Source organism: Emys orbicularis, chromosome 12 (genome assembly GCF_028017835.1).
Source record: "Emys orbicularis isolate rEmyOrb1 chromosome 12, rEmyOrb1.hap1, whole genome shotgun sequence".
Taxonomy (NCBI): domain Eukaryota; kingdom Metazoa; phylum Chordata; order Testudines; family Emydidae; genus Emys; species Emys orbicularis.
The window spans coordinates 10,279,337-10,303,816 of record NC_088694.1 but is presented as its reverse complement, the minus strand read 5'-3'; the positions used below and the strand labels follow the sequence as shown (position 1 = coordinate 10,303,816).

The 24,480-nt window shown below is 43.4% G+C and overlaps 1 protein-coding gene across 1 annotated transcript in view; it reads left to right on the top strand.

The window, feature by feature from the left end:
• PHACTR3 (phosphatase and actin regulator 3) overlaps positions 1–24,480 on the top strand; it is a 166,572-nt gene that overhangs the window by 108,626 nt on the left and 33,466 nt on the right. The window contains exons 5-8 of the mRNA XM_065414698.1: positions 1,676–1,876; positions 7,172–7,439; positions 8,973–9,220; positions 18,756–18,909. Coding sequence (XP_065270770.1) covers positions 1,676–1,876; positions 7,172–7,439; positions 8,973–9,220; positions 18,756–18,909 — 871 coding nt within the window. The remainder of the gene's footprint in view (positions 1–1,675; positions 1,877–7,171; positions 7,440–8,972; positions 9,221–18,755; positions 18,910–24,480) is intronic.

Here is a 24,480-nt window from a genome sequence, read left to right as displayed (position 1 = left end):
TGCTGAGTCTTCATTTATTCACTCTGATAAAGGTTTCGCGTGCCAGTCATACATTTTAACGTTTTTAGAAGGTCTCTTTCTAGAAGTCTATAATATATAACTAAACTATTGTTGTATGTAAAGTAAATAAGGTTTTTAAAATGTTTAAGAAGCTTCATTTAAAATTAAATTAAAATGAAGAGCCCCCCGGACCGGGAGCCCACTGAAAATCAGTGCCATAGGTTGCCTATCCCTACTCTAGCCCAATTGACTAGCAACACCCTCCCTTTTATCACTCTCACAGCTTCCCATCAGCAGCATTCCTGGGTCCCCAGAATTGAAACTCTATTGTCTTGACCCATTGCATTTCCTGGTTCTTGAATAATACTCAGATTTTCACCCCTTCAGGGATACCCAACATCACTCATGAGTGGCTTCCTTTTGCTCTACTCCACGCGGCTTAAGTGGTCATCAAAATAAAGGATTGTTTTGCTTTTCACCTTAGCATTTAGCCCCTGCTGTATAAATAACAAATGATCTTTGAGGGCAACCATCACAAAATACTGATTTAAAAAATAAAAAATATATAGCAATTGCAATGACTTCCTTGAAAACCGAGGTGGTTATTTCACAAGTGAGGCAACTTTTCTTTCTATCCAGCAAAATTTTGCAACAGTATCTCTGACTAACACTGCATATTTATTTTACTTCCCAAACGATAAATACTCATTACTCCACTTCTAGACACATACATTAATCTGTTTGTCAACAAATTAAACGCTATTATCTTGCCAAGGCTATTGTGTCCTACTGCCTCACTGCTTTGGAGCCTTCTGTTTGCATCTAAAAGCAAGGATGCAAATTGTTTGGAAAGCTGCTGAGTGCTTCAGCACTTATTGACTTCCTTGGAATTAAGTGCACTCAACACCATTCAGGAGGCATTCCGCAGCTTGTAGCATCAGCCCCTTCAGAGATGGCGATTTCTTCTGCACTACATCCCAATGTCTATTCCCTTTGTTATTGTTATCCAAGTGAAGGTCTTCTTATATCAGGTTGCTTCAATCTTGGTTCCTAACATCATCCCCAAGAAAGACTGAGCCACCCTGGCATCAGATGGAATAAAGGGGAACTGGGCTGCAAGCTGAAGTCACATTTTAATAGGATTAAAATAAAAATTGCCAGGAAATCCTGCAGAGAGCAATCATAGAATGATCTGTGAGGCTATATTAAAAGTTAATCATTCCTTACCCTTCATTTGTGTTCCTAGCAAGAAGTGCTCACATGGTAACTCTAAATCATTGCAGCTGGGTTCTACAAGATAATCAATTGCAGTTCTCAAAAACCACTATACCCTGCTGTCCTCATTATAGAAAAGAACATAAGATTTTTTTTGAGGGGCGGGGGGGAAGGGAAATGAGTAAAGGCTATTTGGCCCTTCAAGGCTCATCAGTTTCTTTAGGAACATAGTATCGAAACTGTTTCTTCAGTTATCCCGGTGTGTTTTATTTTTACCTCAACAACCTTGGCTGGTAGGCTATTGCACACATTCATTATTTTCACTGTGGAAAAGAAGTGCTGCTAGCTGTATGCCGTGAATTCTGTTTTCTTGAATCTTCCTGGTATGGCCCCTTGGTTTATCATCATCATTATTAATTTCATGTCTCATTAATTCTACTGCTTCTGATCTTTTTACTAGCCAAGAAACCTTCATTGTCCACTGAAGAACTAGAAGATGCCTGCCTGCCAGTAACCGAAGAGACTCCACAAGCCTTACTTATTTCTGAATCCACAGATTCCCCACAGAAACCAATGGAAAGAAACCTAGCACAGCTCCCCAGCCCCCCTTCACTTCCAATTCCACCACCTAAGGCAATCTCCAAAATCAAGAGTGTAACAGGTTAGTCACGTTGGTCAATAAAGTCTCTTCCATCCCATCGACATTGTCCTCTCCTTGTATATAATTTTTCTCTTATATATATTTTGGGCCAGTTACTTAGTTGATGTAAATCAATGTCATTGATGTGAATGGAGCATTAATGATTTACACCAGCTGAGGATCTCGCCCCCAATCTAGAAGCACTGAGTCTTTGCATGTTGCACATATATCAGACCTGTCCTGGTTTGTTTATTGCAGGAGGCGGCAGTAAGTCCACCTGCACTAATCCATGTAAAGCAGATGACATTGACAGCTACCCAATCAGCCGCTTGTGCACGACTTGCCACAAGTCGCTATGAAACACAAGGAAGGTTAAATGCTTTTTGCTATACAGAATCAGTGTGATAACGGTCCAGAAGCAGTGAACTCAGCTGTCAACTGCAAAGCTCAAGTCAATAGATCCTTCAAAGCTTTCTGCCTGAAGGATTTGCTCATTAGGGCAGGTCTAAATTAGAGCGGTGCAAGCTCCTCTAATGACATATGAACAGTTCACCCAAATTTTCACAACCCACTCCTGCATCTCAGGTTTCATTCCGAATTTCAGGTTCACACACACACACACACACACACACACACACACACACACACACACACACAGCCTGATTCTCTAATGTGCCACAATGGTGATCTTACACTTTTCACCACTTCCAGCAGTGCAAAGGAGTTTAAAGTGAGTATAACGGTGATTTAGTCCCACTGCAAGGCTCCTTTACACTGCCAGAGTGCGCCCATAATCAGGCATCTAAACTGCTAACTGACAACCATTGTTCCTGCAATCATTTGCATCCCCAACTTACCGGTACAAAGAAAGAGGCCCCATTTGCAGGGTCACCATGAAGCAGAAGATCATAGGGTGCTGTTCTAATGACTAAGACTGACTGAAAGTTTTCTGTCTCAACTGCTTTTCAATGGAAAATTGGGTTTTCACCAACATTATTTTTCTTGATAAAAGTGTCTGCTTTCCATGGAAAACTTTTTTTAAAAAACAAAATATAATGGCCAAAACCAAAACAATTTGTATTTTCAGCTGAAAACTGAAATATTTCAATTCAAAATGGTCGTGTTGTGCTTCATGGGAGTTGTAGTTCAGATGCCTTTTGTTTCCATTCTTCTCTATGGGCCAGGCTTTCTGGCCAGACTACAGGTCCCATGATGCACTATGGCCCAGGACTCCTATGACTCACCTCTTCCCCTCATCACATGGGAGATATAGTCCATCCTGAGAGCTCAACCCATACAGGAGAATGGGCGCATATGGCACCCAAAGTACAACTCCCATGAGGCACTTTGCAACACCATTTTGAATAAAAATGTTGTTTGCCAAAAATATTTCATTTTTAGGTGAAATATTTCCATTTTGATGTTTCATTTTTGTCTAAATTTTCTTCGGGGAAAAGCTATTTTTCAACCAGCTCTAATAATGGCACATCTTCTTCAGTTCTGCTTCTGGGAGTGGGAGTAATTGTAAGCCCAGATTGAACAAGTACCGTCAGTGGGAGAGGGCAGTGGGGTGGAGGTGGGGAGAGGGGGAAGAGAGTGACATGAGAGAAAAACAGAGGGGGTTGGAAAGCCCTTTATTTTTTTCCCTAACAGTGTTGGAGGTGCTGATGGTGGAGGGAAGGAGAGGGGAATAAGCCAAGCACTAATTAATCACAAAAGGGGGGGGGGGAACGGCAAGGTACAAGATACCATTTTGTAAGATTATTCCCTGAACAACTCTCATTAGGACAAACAAAGTGTGATTAACAAAAAAGTGCTCAACATTAGACTAAGCTGCATCCAGGCTCAACTGGCTCCGATGAGGCTCTGGGATCACGGTAGCATAAAGGTGACAGTAAAGTCCCCCAACCCCTCAGCAGCTTGGCTAGACCAGAGTATCCTTCCCTATTGCACAGAGATAGAGTATGAATTAGGAGGTGTTATATGGCCCTTCGAGCTGTGATTCAGTGGAGAGTGGAATGATCATAAATATCCATTGTGTGTTTCCACAGTGGCACCTAATCAAAATCCCCTTGAGCTCAGATATATGTCTCCTCGTAGCTGAGGCTCTCTGCCCTCTGGGTATGGAGAGAGCATGCTGATCAGTTAAAGGGGAAGGAATTTAGATGCTACTGCTCTGGTACACAGCCTTTGTGGCAGTGTACTTTGCCTACTAGACACTCCAGTAGATGCTCCTATGCTTTAAAGTGTTCCAGGTTTGAGGAAATAGATCACCTACATGGATTTGAGTCATTCTTTCAGCTGAACGTATACATGCATACGGAGAGAAGGAGGATTACCCGGTTGTTAGGGCATCATCATGGGAGACATGGGTTTGATTCCCTGCTCTAACACAGACTTTGTGTGACCCTTCCCAAGTCACTTAGCCTCTTTGTGCCTCCATTTCCCATCTGTAAAATGTAGCACTGTCTTCCCTCAGCAGGGGGAGGGAAGTGTTGTGAGGATAAATACAATAAAGATTGCGAGGTGCTCATATATAAGCGCCAGAGATAGCATACATTTTGTCTTGTTAAATTACACACCTGGGGCCTGGTTTACAATGTGAGATTTCTACTTGTGCACGCGCGCACACACACACACACACACACACACACACACGCAAACATCTCTCTGAGCACTAGACCAATGCTAACAGTTGCACATGCACAAGTGTTGTGTTTGCAGGTGCAACACACATTTCCTGGGTGCAAATTCTTGCACATGCCGGTACTGGAGTTTTAAAAGTGCACACCATAATTTTTGTGCCTGCAAAGTGCAGGCCCATGAACATCCTTTCCCACATATGGACTCTGGGTAGAAACTCAACTCAAAATTTAGCCCATAATGCCATAGAGTTTCACCAGGTATCAAAAGTTTTTGTATATTGTTATGTTGCATGTTAGTAACTAACCACATATTTCAAACAATCAGTTTCCACTAACTTATTCAGGATTTCATTTTACACTCTTGATTTTCTATCTAACAATTTATACTATAATTCGATACTTTAGTAATTTTGTTTATTATTTTTAATTTGAAACTTGAAAAATATTTTGATTTTTTTTTTAAATCTACTCAAATATATGCATACTGGACAAAATTCTGCCCTGGGTTACTTCATTGACTTTGTGGGTTGTGCCAGATTTTCACCAGTGTCCTTGAGAGCACGGTTTGGGTACCGTGTAGGGTACCATGCAGCACAATTGTCCTGGAAGGAAATATCTTAATAACCTATGTTTATTATTATCCTTAAAGTGCTAGACCTCATTTTGAACATCTCCTGTTTTCTCTTGCAAGTTTCTGGGCTAACCAGGAGCCCATTCTTGAAATCCTGGCACAGAAATGTCAGGATACCACTGATATCAGTGGGAGTTTTGGCTGGATAAGGGCAACAGAGTTTACCTCACAGAAAATCAGAATGGTAAGGAGGGCCTGTAGAGAGACAAGGTGGGTGAGGTAATAGCTATTATTGGATCAACTTCTCTTGGTGAAAGAGACAAGCTTTCAAGCAACACAGGTCATACCTGAAGAAGAGCTCTGTGCAGCTTGGAGGGGTCTCTCTTTCACCAACAGAAGTTGGTCCAATAAAAGATATTACCTCACCCAGCTTGTCTCGCCAATATCCTTGAACCGACACAGCTACAACACAACACTGCAAACAAAAAGGGTATGTGTCAGTTTAAATTCATATTATCAACACTAGGTGGCAACAAGAGAAAAGGAATAGCCTTCTACACACTCCAACTAAACAGATCTCCTGTGCTGGTGTGTCTCCAGTGTAGAAAGTACCACAACCCAGGACAGATATGTGGCCAGGAAAGTGCAATGAAAAGAATAAGAACTGCAGAAAAGAAAAGTGACGCAACATCTTTGTCAAACAAGGCTGTTACCCCAGCTCCCCCCATGCAGTCTTAACCAGAGTGGGGGAAATATCAGAGGCATAGCAATAGAAGAGGCAGGGGTTTGTTGCACGGGGGTGATAGATATGAGTGATGGGATTGGAGAGGAGAATGTCAGGGATGGGCTGTTCAGAAAAGAGAAGAATCACCTCAGCCCAGAACTCAAAAGGACACCGCTATAAAGATTTTAGTGTAAGATTTCCAAGCTGCATTAGGTGGCTTGGAAAAAAAATAATCTCAGTTTTGGGTACAAAAAGCATCAGTTAAACATCCTCCCACTCCTCTTCCCCTCTCCTTGATACTCGACCCCACTTCGTTCTTCGCTGAAATGCTTTTGGAACAGATCAGCTGTGGCAAGTTTGGCTGAACTTGCTAATATCACCATATCTCACAAGCTCTGGTGTTTCCCTATATGGGGTGAGAGGCTGGGGCCCATTATGGGGCAGGGGGAGAAGGGCAGAGAATGGATCCTGGCACATTTTGACCTCAGTGAAGACCAGATTGACTTAAAATTTACGCAATCATCTGGAGCTCAGCAGAGAAAGGTAGAGATTGGAAAGCCTGGCTGGTGGCCATCAGGGTTCATTAGGGATCAGGGAGAGGGGGTTGGGAGTAGTGTTCCCTCTAATTTTTAATGTCCATGTGTGGAATGAATTTTGTTATGAGCACCAATATGGAGGTGGTGGGGGTGGGGCCAAGAGGTTCGGGGTGTAGGAGGGGGCTCAGGACTGGAGCAGAGGGTTGGGGTACGGGAGGTGAGGGCTCCAGCTGGGGGTGAAGGCTCTGGGGTGGTGCCAGGGATGAGGGGCTCGGGGTGCAGGAGGGGGCTCAGGGCTGGGGCAGAGGGTTGGGGTGTGCGGGCTCTGGGGTGGGGCCAGGAATGCAGGCTGCCCCAGGGCTGCGGCGGGGAGAGGCTCCTGCCATGATCATGGTAGCCCCGGCTGGGCCAGGCTGGGGGAGGGGTACCTCTCCCCCGCCATGGCAACTCCAGCAGGGTTGGGCTGGGCTGGGCTGGACCAGGGGAGGGGCACCCTCTCCCTGCCTGCGTGGCCCTTTATAGCCCACTGCACGGCCGCACAGCTTAGCGGGAACTTAGGTTGGGAGTCAGGAATGGATTGGTGATTTTGGGCAGAAAGAAAGAAGAATCCAATTGGAAGAGGGGAGTAAAATGGGAAGATGACCTATTTTTCCAGGCTAAATCTTTGCAGCCTCAGTCCTTGGGCTTCAGATTGTTTGAGTATACAAGTCACATCCCCAATATGCAATGGCACAACAACGACACCATTTTTATCTGTCCAGCATGTAGAATCAACCTCAACCCAGGCTCCGTGTGCCACAATGAAAGGCTCAGTGTGACTTTTTATCACTTTGTTTTCAGCAGCAGGAAGTGAAGTAGATGAGCCAGCAGTGAAATCCCCTCCTTCCACTATCCTGAAGAATTATGTCATTGTTGGTTCCTCCCAAATCTCAGGACAAGCTGCCCTCTTCCATCCATCAGGCCAGAAAGGCTCCGATCCCCATGTCAGAGGACAGCTACCAACGCCGACCGGTTCCCCTCATCCTGCTGCTGTCCACCTGCCTTTACCTCCCAGCAGAGTCATTGAGGAGCTCCACAGGGCTCTGGCCACCAAACATCGGCAGGATAGGTAAGTATAGCACACAGAGGCACCGCGAATACCAGGAAACAGTATCCCTTCAATGAAAGTATTTTTCATAATACAAATTGCTGGTAAGAAAATATTTTTTCCTGTCGTTAACACTCCACCCATTTAGTCTGATTAAAATCAGGTTGGTTCTGTCCACACGCTGCTTGGTGGCCCTAGTTCTGGCATCGATCCATGGTTAAAATGGAAGTTTCAGCTGTTACTTTATAATACACTACTTTTATGACAGGGAAGCTACTGCAACATGGAAATAAGGGATCAAGGAGGTGGAATCATTTGCTAATCCTCAGGCCAGTGTAAGAGGTGACTCATCACTGTCTAAATTATGAAATTTTGATATCCTGCTTCTGTGAAGTCCTCCTAAAAGAACTGCTCCCTTTCAGACACATGCCACTTTCATCCTGTTAGAGAGGAACTGATGTGAGGTCAAATGTTCAAAAGTGCACACATGCACAATGATGCACGACTACTCTGCAGGCAAAATTTCCCAAGGTTGCATGCACAAACCAGGCAATTGCACCCGCAAACGGTCATTCTGATCACGGGTGTGCAAAATTATCTGATCTGAAAAATTACCTGATTTTGCTGGAAACAGCCATGGCCTTCTCTCTAGCCTCCTGAAGCTTTCCTGATTATAGCTTTGCTGTCGGCCCATGGCTTCTCTGAATTGTTCCTCAGCCCTGCTCTCCCCAAGTCCTCCTGATCTCTTCTATCTGTCCTCTTTATCAGTTGATACTGTAACTTTATAAGCATGAACAGATCTACCAATGAGATGATCCTCTTCCCAATTAAAAGACTTCCACCCCTTTCCTTGTGTTGGTTCATTTCCCCATCTGTGAAGTGAATTTAAGAATAACCTACCTCAAAAGATTAACTGGTTACTGCTTACTGTAGCCCTGTGAAGATGCTATACAAGTGCTCAGTATTATTACTTTAGCATGTGACTCTTGGCTTCGACATGAGCATATATGGTACCTTGTTTTGCAATACACATGGCTATGTAGGAGTGTGTTGGATACATTGTCTGCTTTTCATTAGAAACCCTCCACTGCAGCAGTAGAGAAAGACAAAGGTAATTCCAAAGCTATATGATTGGTAACATTTCTCAATGCCACAACAATCTTTCTCACAGGAAACGGATTAATACAATGCCCTTTCCAGGCCCTGTTAAATCCTTGCCAGAACTTTTAGAAGGGCAATGTTTCATACAATGTATGTTTTACGTTAGAAGCACATGCTGGGTTCTTTAAAAAGGTCAGCATGGTACAGCACACAACTATACATCAAAAAAAAAACACATTAATCATTCCCCTCCTGTACCTTATTCTTGTGACAACGTTTGAGAAGTGGAACAGCCCCAGACATTCTCATGGCGATTCTGAGAATGCAGTCCAATGATGCCCCTGGTACATCTCACTGAAGACATGATGCCCGTGTTCATCTAATGCTAAGGTTTTTACTATGGCTTTTAAATGGACTTGTCTGTCAACCCAGGTGTGTGCCTTCCATCCACAGCTTTCACGGCAGAGAAAGCAAAGGGTCTCCCAAAAAAAGAGTGGATGTCCGTCCATCCAGAACATCTAGCATCGAGGGCAGCAAAGAAAAGGAGAACGCACTGAGCCACAGTAATGATCCGGAGAACAAGCGAAACTCAGTCAAAGAGTCAGATGAGAACAAAGAAAACCTGATCATGAACTCAGAACTCAAGGACAACTTGGTTTTTTATCAGGATGAAGAGGTGTTGAATGACTCCATCATTTCTGGTAAGAAAAGTTAATTTATTATCCTTATAAAAATATACCACTTCAGTTGACAAGAATGGTCCAAAATATCTCAGTGTATGAGTGTGAAAATGCAATGTTATGGCACATTTTTTGTGCACAGATTCTCAGTGAATAGATAGCGCTAAAGTTATGCCTGAATGACGCGGTTTGTGCTCATGTCTGTCTTGGTAACTACAGCATACCAAAAATGGCATTTAGAGATACATAGATAATTCAATAGGTGCTGTCCTTTCAGTTCTGCCTACACCACTTGGTACCATCTCACCTGAATGGCAGAGCTTCCAGAAGGGGCATCTCATCATCCGTGAATGAGGATTTCTGAGAGTCTGGTGCTGACAAATCACTTTTGGAAATGCCCCAGTCTGGAAGCAAGGCAGTGATGGAGTATACAGTATAGGAGGCTATTTGGCAATGAGTAGCAGACCTATCTTGGAGGGACACGTGTCCATAGGCTGGGATCTGAAGAACTGAACCCCAGCTCCTCTGAAGATCTATTAGCGAATCTCTGACAGCTCAGTGAATTCTTTCTACCCATCTGCCAAGTTGTATCTGTACTGGATTACATTGTTGAACTCTCTACAGCTCTGGTATGCCTACAACACACAAAAATGTGTCTCCCTCTGGGAGGTTTTGGAAGGGGTAATTTATTTACTCCTTCATTTATGAAGTTAGGTCATAGATTAAATTTTCTCTTGGAAGCACTGCTCTGTGCTTATCTGAACCATATGACCTCTTAGCAAAATATTATGGGAACAATTATTATTATCCAGGCCAATTGTTTTATTGAGCTGAGCCACTGGGGCTCTTTGGAGAAATCATATTTCAATCAAGTTTTCATAGTATTGGCCAGTTCAGCAGGACCACATTCTATTTTAAATGAGTTTCAGTAGATTGGAACGGGACAGGCTTAGAGAGAGCCCACTGCAAAAGTAACCAGTGTAGTGTAGGAGATTGAGAAGGAATTTTAAAAGGAAATGTATCTAATGATAAGTAATGAACTGGATTATTGGGTTCTGATCCTAGCTCTGCTGCTGATTCTGGTATCTTATTGAAGGGTTGTTGTAGCCATGTTGGTCCCAGGATTTTAAGAGAGACAAGATTGGTGAGATAGTTGAGATAAGGTAGAAGCGGAAATAAAAGATAAATCTTTTGCAGAATTTCCCTGCATTTAAGTGAAAATTCTCTTTTTAAAAACAAACAAACAAAAAAATCTCCAGATAAATTTTTCCACATCTCCCTGGGAATATCTATTGTCCCGGATTATAAGAAGTCCACTGAGTTTGATGTAAATTCTTGTAGATTAATTTGTTTAACACAGGCCATGCAGTCCTCCTGTAACACAAATAAAAGTGTTTATTCTACCGTTGAAGACGTGTGTCATATATTTATTTAATTAGACATGATTTTTGCTTACGCAATTGGTGGAAAACCATGATGGCAAGAAACCAGCGACTGTAAAAGCTTATGTGGCATCCAGAAGCAGCTCTTAAAAATAAAAAGTGCTTCAAAATATTTCATCTTATTATGGTTTAAGCATTGGTATCTGCTTAGGGTATGCCCTCTAAAGGGTTAAAAGGTCATTTTGCTCAGTAGACGTTAATTTAAGAAAATGTCAAATGACATGTAAATACCAGAAAATCACAGAAGTTAAGTATGGAAAAACCTGTTCGCTTATCCAGTCTGTTCCCCAGTCAAAGTGGAATTCCTACAATATGTATATTAGCATTTTGTCAAGTTTTAGGAATCCTTTTTTTTTTTAAAAACGTAAGGCCTAGGGCCATGTAAAAACATGCTTGTTCAACTACCAGGACTGTGTGTGCAAGTGAGATATTTGCACACGCAGATGGACAGTTAGATACCAGTTTATTCACATGTCTATAATTTTTATGACCAAACTAGCACTCAGTTGTGGATGTATTTTTTCTGTGATCCACAGGTGCCTGGCCTTTTGAAATCAGGCTTTGCATATCCCAAGCTATGAATACTTCCCCATGTCCTTTGGAGGACAGCCTTACCAGATCTTACTATCAAGTTTTTCCTTCTGTTCCATTACTCCTAATTATCTACCGGCTACCATCCTACATCATTTATTTCACTCCTTGCTGCTCAGATAAGGGACGGGATCAAATGAAAACCCCAGATGTGACCAGAGCCAACCTCTGGGAAAGTTCAGATCCAAACTTTGTGTCAGGCCCCAGCCTCTGTAATAGCCCTGAACCATAGGCCTGAATCCAAATGCCTCCAAACTTTGTGCACTGGCCCATCTGTAGTTAAAAATCTGTAAATACTCAACATGTACTCACCTAGTCATTGCTGAGCTGTCCATATTGAGAATATGCAACCATAAAAGATGAATGCACACAAAAAACAGATAGTTGCCTACACAAAGAACATAGCTTGCTGTGTTCCGTTCAAGAGCGTGCATGTTTTATTCTAACTAAAGCAATAAACTTTTCAAAAAGTTCTAGCCATTAGTGTATGGCGTAAATGGAAATTCAGTGATGAAAGTGAATGACAATCAGCTGAAATGCAGGGGGAAAAGTCTTACCAGTGAGAATGATTGGCAAAGAAATGGAAATACAACAAACCAGAACAGAACAAAAACAGCCCATTGCAGATAGAGAGTAATTAATATGGAGCAGGTGGGATATTTTAATGAATTCACTTCTGTGGGTCCCCCCTTTGTGTTCAATGTCTGTGAATATTCTAGCGAATGACAGGAAGTTGGAGTGTTAGCACTGATGTGGAAACAGCAACAATTAAACAAATATCAAAGACAAATTATTCCTTGATTCTCAGAGTTATGCTCAGCCAGTCAGGGGACAGAATTATACCATGTCATTTACGTCCAATCCAAACTAACTAACAGAGGTTGAGTATTGATGAGCACAGTATAAAAACCTGTATAGAGCAGAACAGAACACTCCCAACAAATTGCTTGAGAACAAGCCCTTTGCCAACCATTATCCACAGAATTGGTGAATAATAATTACATCTGATATTGTAACCTGTCTGTGGGCAGTTTGTGAACAAACAAACAAAAAAAAGATGGAATGTGTCCAATGAATTATGCAATCAGGTCCATGAACAGGAGATTGGAGGACCAAATGGCAGAGAGATTCAGTGATTCATTAAGCTACAGGATGGAAAGAGACCATCTTAGGACCTTAGGGATGACAACTCTGCAGCCACTGTTTTCTCATGTGTTCTCTGTATCCAAAAGGGTGTCAATGAGACATTTTTGTTCTTGACACTGCACACACTTGTACTGGCTTATGGTCACTCACATTTAAGAAATACATAGTAACGAGAAAGGTAGCAGCAACGTAATTCCCTGTGCAATTCTCCTGCTTTCAGAAGTCTGGGTTGGCTGGCAGCTTAGAAAGCATCTAAACATCCAAGGTGCTTATATGGTCCCCATTGCTAACATATGTGAGAACCTCTCAATCTTTGATGTATGTATCCTCACAACACCCATCTAAGATAGGACAATGTTATTATCCCCATTTCGCCAGATGTGGAACAGCGACCCAGATCCCTCCAAGGTAATTGGGTGCCTAACTTTGACTGAAATATCTTGAGGATCTGGGCCAGAGAAACATAGGGTCTGTCTATCCTGCAGCCAGTGTAGAGATACCCGAACTAGCTTTAATCTAGCTGGCTCAAGTGACAATGGTAGCGAAGCTGCGGTAATACAGACAGCAGCATGGGCTGTTAGCCCAGGACAGAGGGTCTGTACTCAAGTGGCTAGCCTCAGTTCCTGGTTCTTACACGGCACGGATTACTCTCTCTCTCTCCTAGCACTCAATAATCTCTGATCGGGGCTGTATATAGGGCTGCATAAAGGCTGCACATTAATGCCACTCTTACATTGTGCATCTGCACATTGTACCTACATTTGAACCATAGATGCCAGCTTTTGAAAACTAACAGTGGAGGGGTGAGATCTTCAAAAGCACTTGGCATTGATCCCACATTGCTCCCATTGGTAGTGCAGGTAGACCAAGGCAGAGCACTTCTGAAATCCCACTTGAGATATTGGTGGTTATGGGGCAGAAGGGAAATGGAGATGCACCTTAGCCCCAGGAAGAAGTTTAAATAAAGACACCGGTAATTAAATCATAGCGGATACACTGATCAGCACAGTGGTCAGGAAGGAATTTCCCATCACAGTGCACTGTTGGCTAGGCGCAGGCTGAGAGCTAGTGTGGGATTTTTATTCCCTCTTTGTTGATTTTTTTCTTTTCTCTGAAGCATCAGATATTGGCCTCTGCAGGAGTCAGGATAGCGGTCTTGGTGAACAAATGGTCCCCTCAATAGGGCAGAGGATGGACCAATTACAGGGTGTTCACCCACAAAAGAGGCACTATCCTTCTTAAAGCATAAACTGCATCTTTTTTTCCTCCTGACTTTGTCAATCGGGTATTTTCAAAAATTAATCAAATTGGCCAGTCACTGATGGTGGCTCCTAAAATGGACAGCTCAGATTAATCCAGCTCTCTTGGTTCAACTGCATTTTTATTTGGAGTTTGGAATACCTTAAAGATTAATCAGTGCACATGGGCCCTGGGAGTGGTTACCATGTAAGCCTTTTTAGAAACCCGGACATCTGGATGAAGCAAGTATGGCTTAGCTGGGGTGGGCTGAACGCTGTCTGCTCCTTTAATACAACAAGTAGGATTTGGGTTAAAGGTACAATTTTTCAGACTGCACTTGCTTCTTTTAATTTCACAGAGTAGGAGATTCTTTTTTTTTTTTTTCCTTTTAAGGGCATAGATTGAGCTTTGTGAACAGAGGCAGGCCTCCGAGTGCACCTCCAGAATAGGCATTAGATGACAAATTGGCAGCATTTTATTTGTAACGAGCTATTGCATTGCTACAGTGTATTCTATTGCATCTTAGAATACAGGGCTATGGGCCAGATCCTCAGCTGGTGTGCAATGATGTAATTCCATTGACCTTAAAGCCTGACGCTTTTAAAGGCCTGGATCCCTTTGTACTGTATAGAGAGAGATTTCAGCTTGTCCTGAATGACCACATGAGATGGGGGAAAGCACCAAAAGAGCCCTGACCCCACCTATAAGGGAACAGCATAAGGAGGGTGGGAGTTACAGCACTGCCCACAGTTTTATACACCCCAAAAATCATGGGGAGGGGTTATTGTTCTGCTTCCTGCACCAGCTCCCACTTCAGCCTCTGGCTGGGGGGAATGATACTGCAAACTGCACCTGCAGAATGGGTGTTAGATCTGCTCCCACGGCTGCCGGATGTAATTCTGCTTGTGCACATGCTGTGCAGATAGAATACTCCACGTGGTGCCATGGCCCTCTGCATCCACCCGCACTGCGGCTGTGCTCGAAAAGCCATGACAGAGCCCAAAGCGTTTGGTCTAGTAGTCAGAGCATGTCATGCGGGAGGCATGTTTCCAGTTTGGACACTTACTTGTGTGACTTCAGGCAACTGACTTTGCCACTTTGGGCCTTATTTTACCCGGCTTAAAACCGTTAAACGAATACTTAACATCGCACATGAGTGCTGTGAGGCTTCGTTAATTGATGTTTGCAAAGCGCTTTGAGTGGAAGAGTCAGCATATTATTATAGCGTGTCCGCAGTCAGATTCCGGTTGGGGAGGGTTGGTTTGATCACAGTTTTAGAAAGCTCTAATTTTGCAACTGTCAGGGACTCAGGGTGTGATATTAGGCAAGTCACTCAACTTCTCTCTGCCTCAGTTTCCCTACCTGTAGGCCAGGGATAACGGTGTTCACCCTCCTTTATAAAGCACTTGGAGATCAGCAAGTGAGTAGTGTCCTAAAAGACACATCCTAAAGGTGAACCTGTTATTTACAGGTAGCAGACTTACTGGGGCATGCCAACCTGCAGAGCACCCCTTTACAAAACAGCCTTTATTCACATCTCAAATGCCAGACAAAAACTACCTAAAAATCTAACTTCAGTCTTCTTTAAAAATTGGATGATTTTTTCTAAAAGGAGAGCTCAAGTATTAAAATAAAACAGGCTCCCTTATGATTTTTACCGCACACTATACATTCAGTAGAACACTCCAAGACAAGTAGATACACAGATTTATCTGTACTTCTTGTGTAGCTGGACAACAGTTCACCTTCTGTCTTAAGGGGACTATTCCACACTGATTGTGCACTCAAAACTCTCATTGAACTTAAGTTCTGGGTAGGACATTAACTATACTTAATGAATATATTAACAAGAGTGCTAAATGGAAGACACGGGAGGTAATTGTCCTGCTCTGCTCAGCACTGGTAAGACTTCAGCAGAAGTTCTCTGTTCAGTTTTGGGCACTGCACTTTAAGAAAAATATGGACAAATTGGAGAAAGTCCAGAAAAGAGCAATAAAAATGAGAAAAGGTTTAGAAAATCTGATGGATGAGGAAAGATTAAAAACAAAACAAAACAGGGCATGTTTAGTCTTGAGAAAAGAAAACTGAGGGAAGACCTGATAATAGTCTTAAAATATGTTAAGGGCTGTTATAAAGAGGATGGTGATCAATTGTTCTCCATGTCCACTAAAAGTAGGAAAAAAGTAATGGTCTAAATCTAAAGCAAGGGAGATTTAGGTTAGATATTGGGAAAACCTGTCTCACTGTACAAATTGTCCAGTCTGGGTCTGGTTGATGATCTAAAAACCTGACATAAACTTGATACCAAGGGGGCAAACCCAATGGTGAGTTTGAAAAACTGACACCTACCAGTGCTCTAGGCTGGAATTGGTGAGGGGGGTATCACCTCTGTTAAGCTTTTCACTTGCGGGTAGGTTCTTCTATTGGTATTTTTAAAATATGTTTTCTCTGCAATGCTTTTACCTTAAGAATAAATGTGCTTGCTTAGAAACAGCTGTGTAGTAACTTGTACACTGCTGGCAATGGACTGTGCATAGCCCTTGGCGAGAAAGCAAAGCACAGGCACAGGCCTTTAGGCAGATTGGTTGGCTGGGGATACTATAGCATAAGGCAAGGAGCAGACTTAAAACCCCCAGTCAGAAGAGAGTGGGACAAGGGCCCCTACCCAGAGACAGGTGATGGCAGAAGACCTGAGACCTGACTGAGAACTCCTGGAGTGACCATGGAGAGGGGGATACAGATGCAATTAACCTGAAGCTGTGACACCCGTCACTGGAGGTTTTTAAGAACAGGTTGACAAACACCTGCCAGGGATGGTCTAGGTTTACTTGGTCCTGCCTCAGCTCAGGGGGATGAACTATATGACCGCTCAAAGTCCCTTCTAGTCCTACATTTCTATGACTCTATACAAGGAAGGTATTTGGTATAACTGCCACATGTTACAGGATTGCTTATTATAGAAAGAGATTCAGAAAAGAGAAGCTCTACTCAAACCAATGAAACCGGTGAGCCAGACGGAGACTGTGGTGCTTTTCTTTTAGCAACTCAACCTCAAGCAACCTGGGGCTTTCCCAGCTACGACTCGCACTCTACATTTTACTGTCGGTTAAAAATAAAAAAAAGTACAGTGAAAGATGTTGGGTTTTCCACTCTGTAAGCAGTTTAACTTTAGAAACCTTATTACCATATACCTTCCAGCTAGCATTACAAGATGGTTTAATCAGTCAAGGAGCCAATTCAACCCTTCACTAAGCCCACTGAAGTCATGGAGTTACATCAAGATGCATTTGACCCCAAGGCGTTCTCTCAGAATGAAAGGTTGTTTCAAATGCCGTTGGATGACAGCCTCAGAAGAGTAGTGAAATATTACTCAGAACAGTTGCTGCACCTTTCCTTATGGGAATTCCTCTTGTAAACATCACCAACAATATTTCAGGCCAGATTTTCTGCATGTGCATGTTTTGCAGTTACCACAGTAGATCATGCCATTGTGAGAAGTATGCACACCTCCCACTGCCAAAATATCTTACCAACTTACCACCATTGCACACATCATTCTGAAAATCTGACCCTTTATTTCATTCCTTGGAATGGTTTTCTTGAAGTCTCTCCAGAGGGGAAACCCGGAATACAGGTCTGCAATTTTACTGTGGCATTCTAAGGCCTCGTCTACATGGGGGGCGGGGTGGGGGGTGAGGGAAATCGATCTAAGTTACGCAACGTTATTCACGTCGCTGAAGTCGACGTACTTAGAGCTACTCACCGCAGTGAAGACACCGCGGTGAGTAGCTCTGAGTTGACTGCTGCCGCTCCCGTCAACTCTGCCTGCGCCTCTCATGGCGGTGGAGTACAGGAGTGGACGGGAGAGCATTTGGGGGTCGATTTATTGTGTCTAGACTAGACGCGATACATTGACCCCTGCTGGATCGATAGCTGCCCGCCGATTCGGCGGGTAGTATAGACATACCCTAAGACAACATAATGGGGTAGATTTGTCAATAATGGCTCATATCTTGTGACCCATGTGCACTCTCCAGGCTGACTATTCCTGATTCTCCAACTTTTGAATTGTGTTTGTTCAAAATTGAGTGAAATGTTCAAAAAGTTTAATATGCTTATTCAGAAACCGGCAAATTTGGGCCAATGGCACCTCACAAATAATCACCCACTTAACTTGGAACTATTGCATGTGTGAGTGACTAATTTAAAGTTATCAGTGCTGGACTGTCAGTCCTGGTCATTAAGAATAGGATTTTCAAAAGCGTTCAGCATCAGTCTGATTCTGTTCACACTGAACCAACTGGTAAAACTCCCATTGATTTCAAGGGGAATAAAGCTCAGCATTTTTCAAAACTCCTCTGCTGTCCACAGAATGGTACAGGAAACATCAGAAAATGTGTCCCACAACTCCTCACCAGCTGCACCTTAAAACCCCTTTGTGGAGATACCATGCAAGGGTGAGACTAAAGTGCAGTCTGCAAAGCCAATTCATTCCTTGGCTTCTTTGCTAAGACCGTTCGCAAGGGTGCCAATGAGTGCTGGTGTTTTTTATGCTCTGTCAGCTAACCGGTGGGTTGAGACCCTCTATAGTACGCCTTTCACTAACTCCCAATCAGCCTGGATTTGAGCTGGAAACCCAGAGGGGAAAGGATCTCCATCCCAGCCATTCCCATTCCCCTGCACTACCTAGTCCTACTACAAAGTGCTCCAGATGTAGCTTTGCTTTGGGACATGGGATGGCTCAAAGGACTGATGATGTGCACCCCCTTTGACTCCTAGATTAGTGGTTTGAACCTTGCCTCAGCTGATAGTTACCAAGAGTCATAGCCATCTGAGAGCATTACCCTGGTCTACAATAATACAATGAGATGATAATCTCAAGTATTTCTGAATGGACCATTACCCACAGCTGTGTTGGCAATCTCAGCCCTAGCACCACTTTTATTAATAAATCCAAAGCTGCCTCTCCCATACAGATGCAGATTTCACAGACATACATCCTCCGTTGCCCACTCCTTACTTGCCCATTTCTGAGCTTTTTTTTTTTTTTTTTTTTTATATAAAGTGTGTGTGGGGGGGACGGGACAGGAATTCCAAGCTCTCCTGCTGACCTTTTTTCATTTCAATGTGTGTCCCAGGTACCTTGCCAAGAAAATGCAAGAAAGAGCTGCTGGCAGTAAAGCTACGGAACAGGCCAAGTAAGCAGGAACTGGAAGACAGGAACATTTTCCCAAGGAGGACGGATGAGGAACGCCAGGAAATCCGGCAGCAAATCGAAATGAAACTTTCAAAGTAAGTCAGTTTAAGAGACGGAAGGGGGGTAATCTTTATAGTGAAGTCTCCTCTGCACCTCACCTCACTATACACATGTCCCTTAGCCCATTTCCCATGGGGAGTCATGCAGAAAGGGACAACATCAACAGCAGACAGCAGCCTTGGCTTCAGGGCCATGCTTTGCTTTTGATCTCTGAGCTCACACACTTTGTGCTATGGGCTGGTCACCTGATCTCCTTGAATCAGGCTATTCCACCCTAAAATAAAAAGCAAAACTCAATGCAGTGAGTTAGATTCTAGCCCTGGAATGTATGCCTGCACCTCCCATTGAAGTCAATTGATTGTTCTAGCTCCTATCTTTCAGGAGCACTAAATTAACCACCAAACTTTTCAGCTTTGTCTACACTTGCACTTATCCTTGATTGCAGCCATCAGTGTATCTGCAAACCCGCATTATAGGCAGGGAAAGCTGCAATGTGCACTGGTGGGGCTTAACTGACCCTGTTTCAAATAAGGGTCAGCTTCAGCAGGGCTTTCTTTGCCAGGGCTAGAGATTGCAGCTCCACAGATGGCTGAAATCTGGGCTAATTGCAAGGGTAGGAAAGACCTGTTTTCTTTGAGCAAATGGCTTGCAAACACTTAACCAGGGCATGAGGGCTCAGCTGTATAGGAGAAACCAGTATTGCAGTTAGATAGTGTAAGCAAAGATTTACAGAAACCATTAGATTCAAATTGCATTGGGTTTTTTTTTTTAAATAGCTAAATTTAGATTGGTTTCATTTGCAAACCTGAATGTTTTAGTTGTGACAAAATGGATTGTTAAATAATCTGTGCTGGGTGCTCCCACGCTAGAAGAGGCAGTTCTGAAGGGCAGCCAAAAGGGTTGAAATCCAACTGTGAAATCTGAACAGGAGTTCATATTGGAGGCTTTTTAAATATTAATCATTGGAATCTGCTTTTTCAAGAAACAGTTGCTGTTATTCAAGCAAGAGCTGGGCCAACTCTTCAGTCTGTACATTTAATAAACTTTTGTTTTAGATCAGGGATCGGCAACCTTTGGCACGCGGCCCATCAGGGAAATCCCCTGACGGGCTGGGATGGTTTGTTTACCTGCAGCATCCACAGGTTCGGCCGATCGCAGCTTCCAGTGGCCAATGGGGGCTGCGGGAAGCAGCTCGGGCCGAGGGATGTGCTGGCCCCCGCTTCCCGCAGCCCCCATTGGCCTGGGACGGCGAACCGCGGCCTGCCAGCGGATTTCCCTGATAGGCCGCGTGCCAAAGGTTGCCGATCCCTGTGCTAGAGGATTGGGAATGAGGTTGATAGATGTCTACAACACATCACCACATTTGGCCCCTCTGCTGGCAATCTCAGCTAAAAAAAGACCAGTGATTGAACATTAAGAATAAAATATTTTAGAGTACTTTACAAATGTTAGTTAAGCTTCACAGTACCCCGGGATGCTGATAATGGATACAGAGGATTCATTTTACTTTGTCTTTGTTTATTATCTTTATTTAATATTTGTATTATGGTAGCGCTTAGAAGCCAACAGATAATGGGACCATATCGTACTAGGCACTGCACAAACACAGAGTAAAACACAGACAATGGATTTAACATGCAGGTAGAGCGAACAATGTGATGGTTGACAATCACCACGTTAGTGCCAAGATGTGAAGCCATCTTTGGGAGTGGATCATGGGGGACGTTCCACCATATATAACTGTCTTGCCAACAGCTTAGGACAGAAAGTGAAGAATACATGGGCCTGATCCTGTAAGCCCTGCACATGTGAAACGTCCATTTGCCTTCCTGAGCTATTGGAAGTGTAGGTGCATTTTAGGCAGGCAGAAGTCCCTGAGTTGCAATTTGGCCAAGATATTGGGCTTAACAGTCTTAGTGACACGTGCAAAATTACGATGTGATCTGTAATAGGCAGTCAGGAGCCTGATTTTACAACTCATCTGAAACACTTGGAAAAGTGCCCCCCGATGCTAGATGGGGACATTTGTATAGTCTTCACTCAGTGTGAAGGGTGTCATCTAGTGAATCTCCAACATCTCTTCCTGCTGTAACACTTGGGTGCTCCGTGGAGGTCTCCTGTCTAACTACCAGCCCAGCCTAGGGTGACCAGATAGCAAGTGTGAAAAATCGGGACGGAGGTTGGGGGGGTAATAGGAGCCCATATAAAAAAAAAAAAGCCCCAAATATCGGGACTGTCCCTATAAAATTGGGACATCTGGTCACCTTAGTCTAGCCTGACCCTACTTGGTTTGTGAGAGCCAGCGGAATCTTAGCACAACTTAGGATGGCTACAGGCCATTCCCCTTTCTTTGTGGGTACCATTTAGCCACTTTGTGGTGGAAAAGGAAAATAAGTTTAAGAAATTATGCCTAAAATTAGTGTCACTATAAGGACTTACGACATAAGTGTGTCTGCCTACCAGAGGAGCATAATGCATGATCATGACTGGAAGTTGTGGAAGGAAATGTTTGGTGTACAAATATAAAGAAGACAGCTGATGAGGAGCAGTCTATGATGTAAGTTATTAATCTGGTAGGTAATGTCTACAGATGGCTGAAAGGACATGCTCATTTAGTGTAACTGAAGACATGCTTTCATTTCCCTCCTCCTTCTTCCCAGAACTCAACAGACTGAGTTCATGAAACAGAAGGTGCAGAGATTGCTAGAGTAGCCTGCCATGCAAAACAGATTGGAGCCAGTCCCCCCCACAATTTCTGAGCGTATATGAGCACTGGGACAGCTTGCTCTTTGCTCATCAACCAGAATAGAGCATGATGATGCAAACAAGCTCAGCCAGCAGATATCTCATGGGGAAATATTTTCATGATGAAAGGCACGCACATGTCAAGGGTAACCCCATTTTGAAAATACAGAACTATGTAGTGTCCTGGGGATATCCCCTCAATGTCTGACTCCCACTTTGGGGAGAACCACAGAAAAAAACCGACTTCTCCCCAAAAAACCATGCCATGTTTTACACTAAACTTGGTGCCTACTTGGCCAGGAGTTTGTAAGTTTAGTTAAGGTGGTGGAGATGCCTATGCAGTGCAGAGATGCGTTGAGATTTTCAAATATCCTTAAATCCATTTCAATGGGAGTCTGTGGCTAAATCCCTTAGTTGGCTTTGAAAATCTCAGTGGTGATCAATGAAGCTTATACAGGGCGTAAATTCTTATAGAGTATTTCCCGGATCCGCCTTCCCCCTTCCCCGCCCCCAACATGCTATAAAAACTACAGGGGGTTGGAAAATATTTACCTGAGCTCTGCTCTGGACAACTCCGGCTGAATTTAAGCCCTGAGTTTATAGATGTGGAACTCACTAGTGAGTTCTCAGTTTTAAGGAACTCTTTATCTTAGGATCCAGCACTTGGTTCCAGTGGAAATTGCTAATGTGTGTGTGATCTGACCACCATGTAGATGGATTTCAGCACACGGCAGCTACTGTTCCAATGATAGCATTGTGATGATAATGCTGAGTGGGGCTTACTCAACTATGAATCCAAATGTACAATCCAATTACAAACCTGTCCTCTACGGCTAGAGATGTGATTCCCAGCTTGCACAGACATACCTGTGCTAGCTCTCACTGAGTGAGTGCGCTAAAAATAGTAGTTTAGCCACAGTAGCACAGCCACAGTAGCACAGGCAATGGCACAGGTTAGCTGTCCCAAGTACCTACCCATAGGGTCCGGGCAGGCTTGTATTCAGGCCAGCTTGCCCATGCTATCATTTGCTGCTGCCTGTGTTACCGTGGCTACCCTGCTATTTTTAGCACTCTAGCATGATGAGAGCTAGTGTGAGTATGTCTACACTCCCACCTCTAGGTGTAGACATAGCCTAAGAGATGAGATAGAACCGGGAGACTGATGACTCGTTGTTCAACAGCTGTCTGATTCTTGATAAACTAGCCAGTAGATAGGCAGCCATGTTCCAGATATGTTGTTTACCAGCTGTATCCTCATGGATTTGAAGGAGTTCTAGGGTAGCTAGCAAAGTTCTTCTGTAACACCGACAGACCGCAATCATCGGCGGGCGGGATCAAACCTGGGACCTATGGAGCTTAGTGCATGAGCCTCTACAGCATGAACTAAAAGCCAACTGGCTGTTAGCTAAGGCTGTAGAACAAACTCATTAATATCTCTCTCTAAGCGGTCTCGGTGCCACTAGATGGAACAGAGCACCACACCCAGGAGGTGTGTGGGTTATACTTCCATCCCACCTTTAAATCACTAATTTTACATGACACAACATTCTGCCAGCTGGAAGGAGAGCCGTGCTTAAGTATTTTATGAAAATACTGAAATAATTATTTTAGAGTTAGTCAAAAAATGGGAAAACTTTTCATGAAAAACGGGTCCCGTTGCTTCACCAAAAAAAAAGTCAACATTCAAAAGATTCTGGATCAATTCTAACTGATAGATATAATAGCTGGAGAGAAAGAGGATGCTCAACTTTTGCACGGATAAATAGTGACACAGCCAGACCCACAGAATCCTTCCTCACTCCAACTTATCAGGTGGCCTCCTCACTCCCCATCAGAACCGAATCCTGAAAACTCCTTAAGCAGATTCTGCTCTTATTCCAGTAGAAATCCATTGACTTCAGTGGAGTTGCTCCTGACTGACATCAGTGTGGGGCAGAATCCCTCTCTTTTCCCCCCATTTCTAATCAAATAAATCAGCCACTTGTTGCTATGGAAATATGTCCCTCCCCAAATGGCAGTATTCCATATTTCCTCAGAGTGCCTCATTCAGTAGCATTCATCTCTTACTAATTTATCTGTCCCTGATGCTTCAGGCCATGGCAGACACTGGTAATAATCGATTGTGCGCTAGACAATTGAGGTTCTGATGCGCCAGGCTCCTCCCATTCCTTGTTTGCCTTCACTATGTGTTCTGAGTGCAGATAATAAGACCTCAATGGCATTAAATTAACTGAGCCCATTATGTCAAGAGGTTAAAAAAAAAAAACCCATTTGCAAATACGAGTATTTGCAATAAATGCTCTCTGTATGACAGACGTACTTCATTCTATAAGGGATTTAAGCGGAAACCCAGCGGAACAAAATGATCTTTAGAATGAAGAGCGATGCATAGAAAGGTTGTTTAATTAATTTAGGACATTATTGAGACTCTTTAGAAAGTTAATATCCGAATTGCCAGGGTGGCTGTTACTTCCATAGTACGCCTTGTACAGGAACACTCAGAAACACTCCTTTCTTACTTAATGTCTCAATGAAAACATGAATTCCTAGAACAAATTATACTTGTAATTTTCCCTTCATGTTCCGCTTTGCTTCCTCAGGTGTTTGCATAAGTAGACACGACGCATTAAGTAGTATTCAGCAGAGATGTGCAGAAACAGGAGCTCAGCTCGTACGGTGCTGAGGGCTATATAAGGACTTATTAAAACAGACAGCCATGGATATTCACTGGCCCCAAAAATTCCATACGTGGGGGCTTAGCACTAAGTGGCCCCAATTTGGAAGTTTTGGCACTGGTGCACTGGGGCATGCTGAGAGCATTTCTCATCAATGCAAGCTCTGGAAGGCAGTTTTCCTTATGC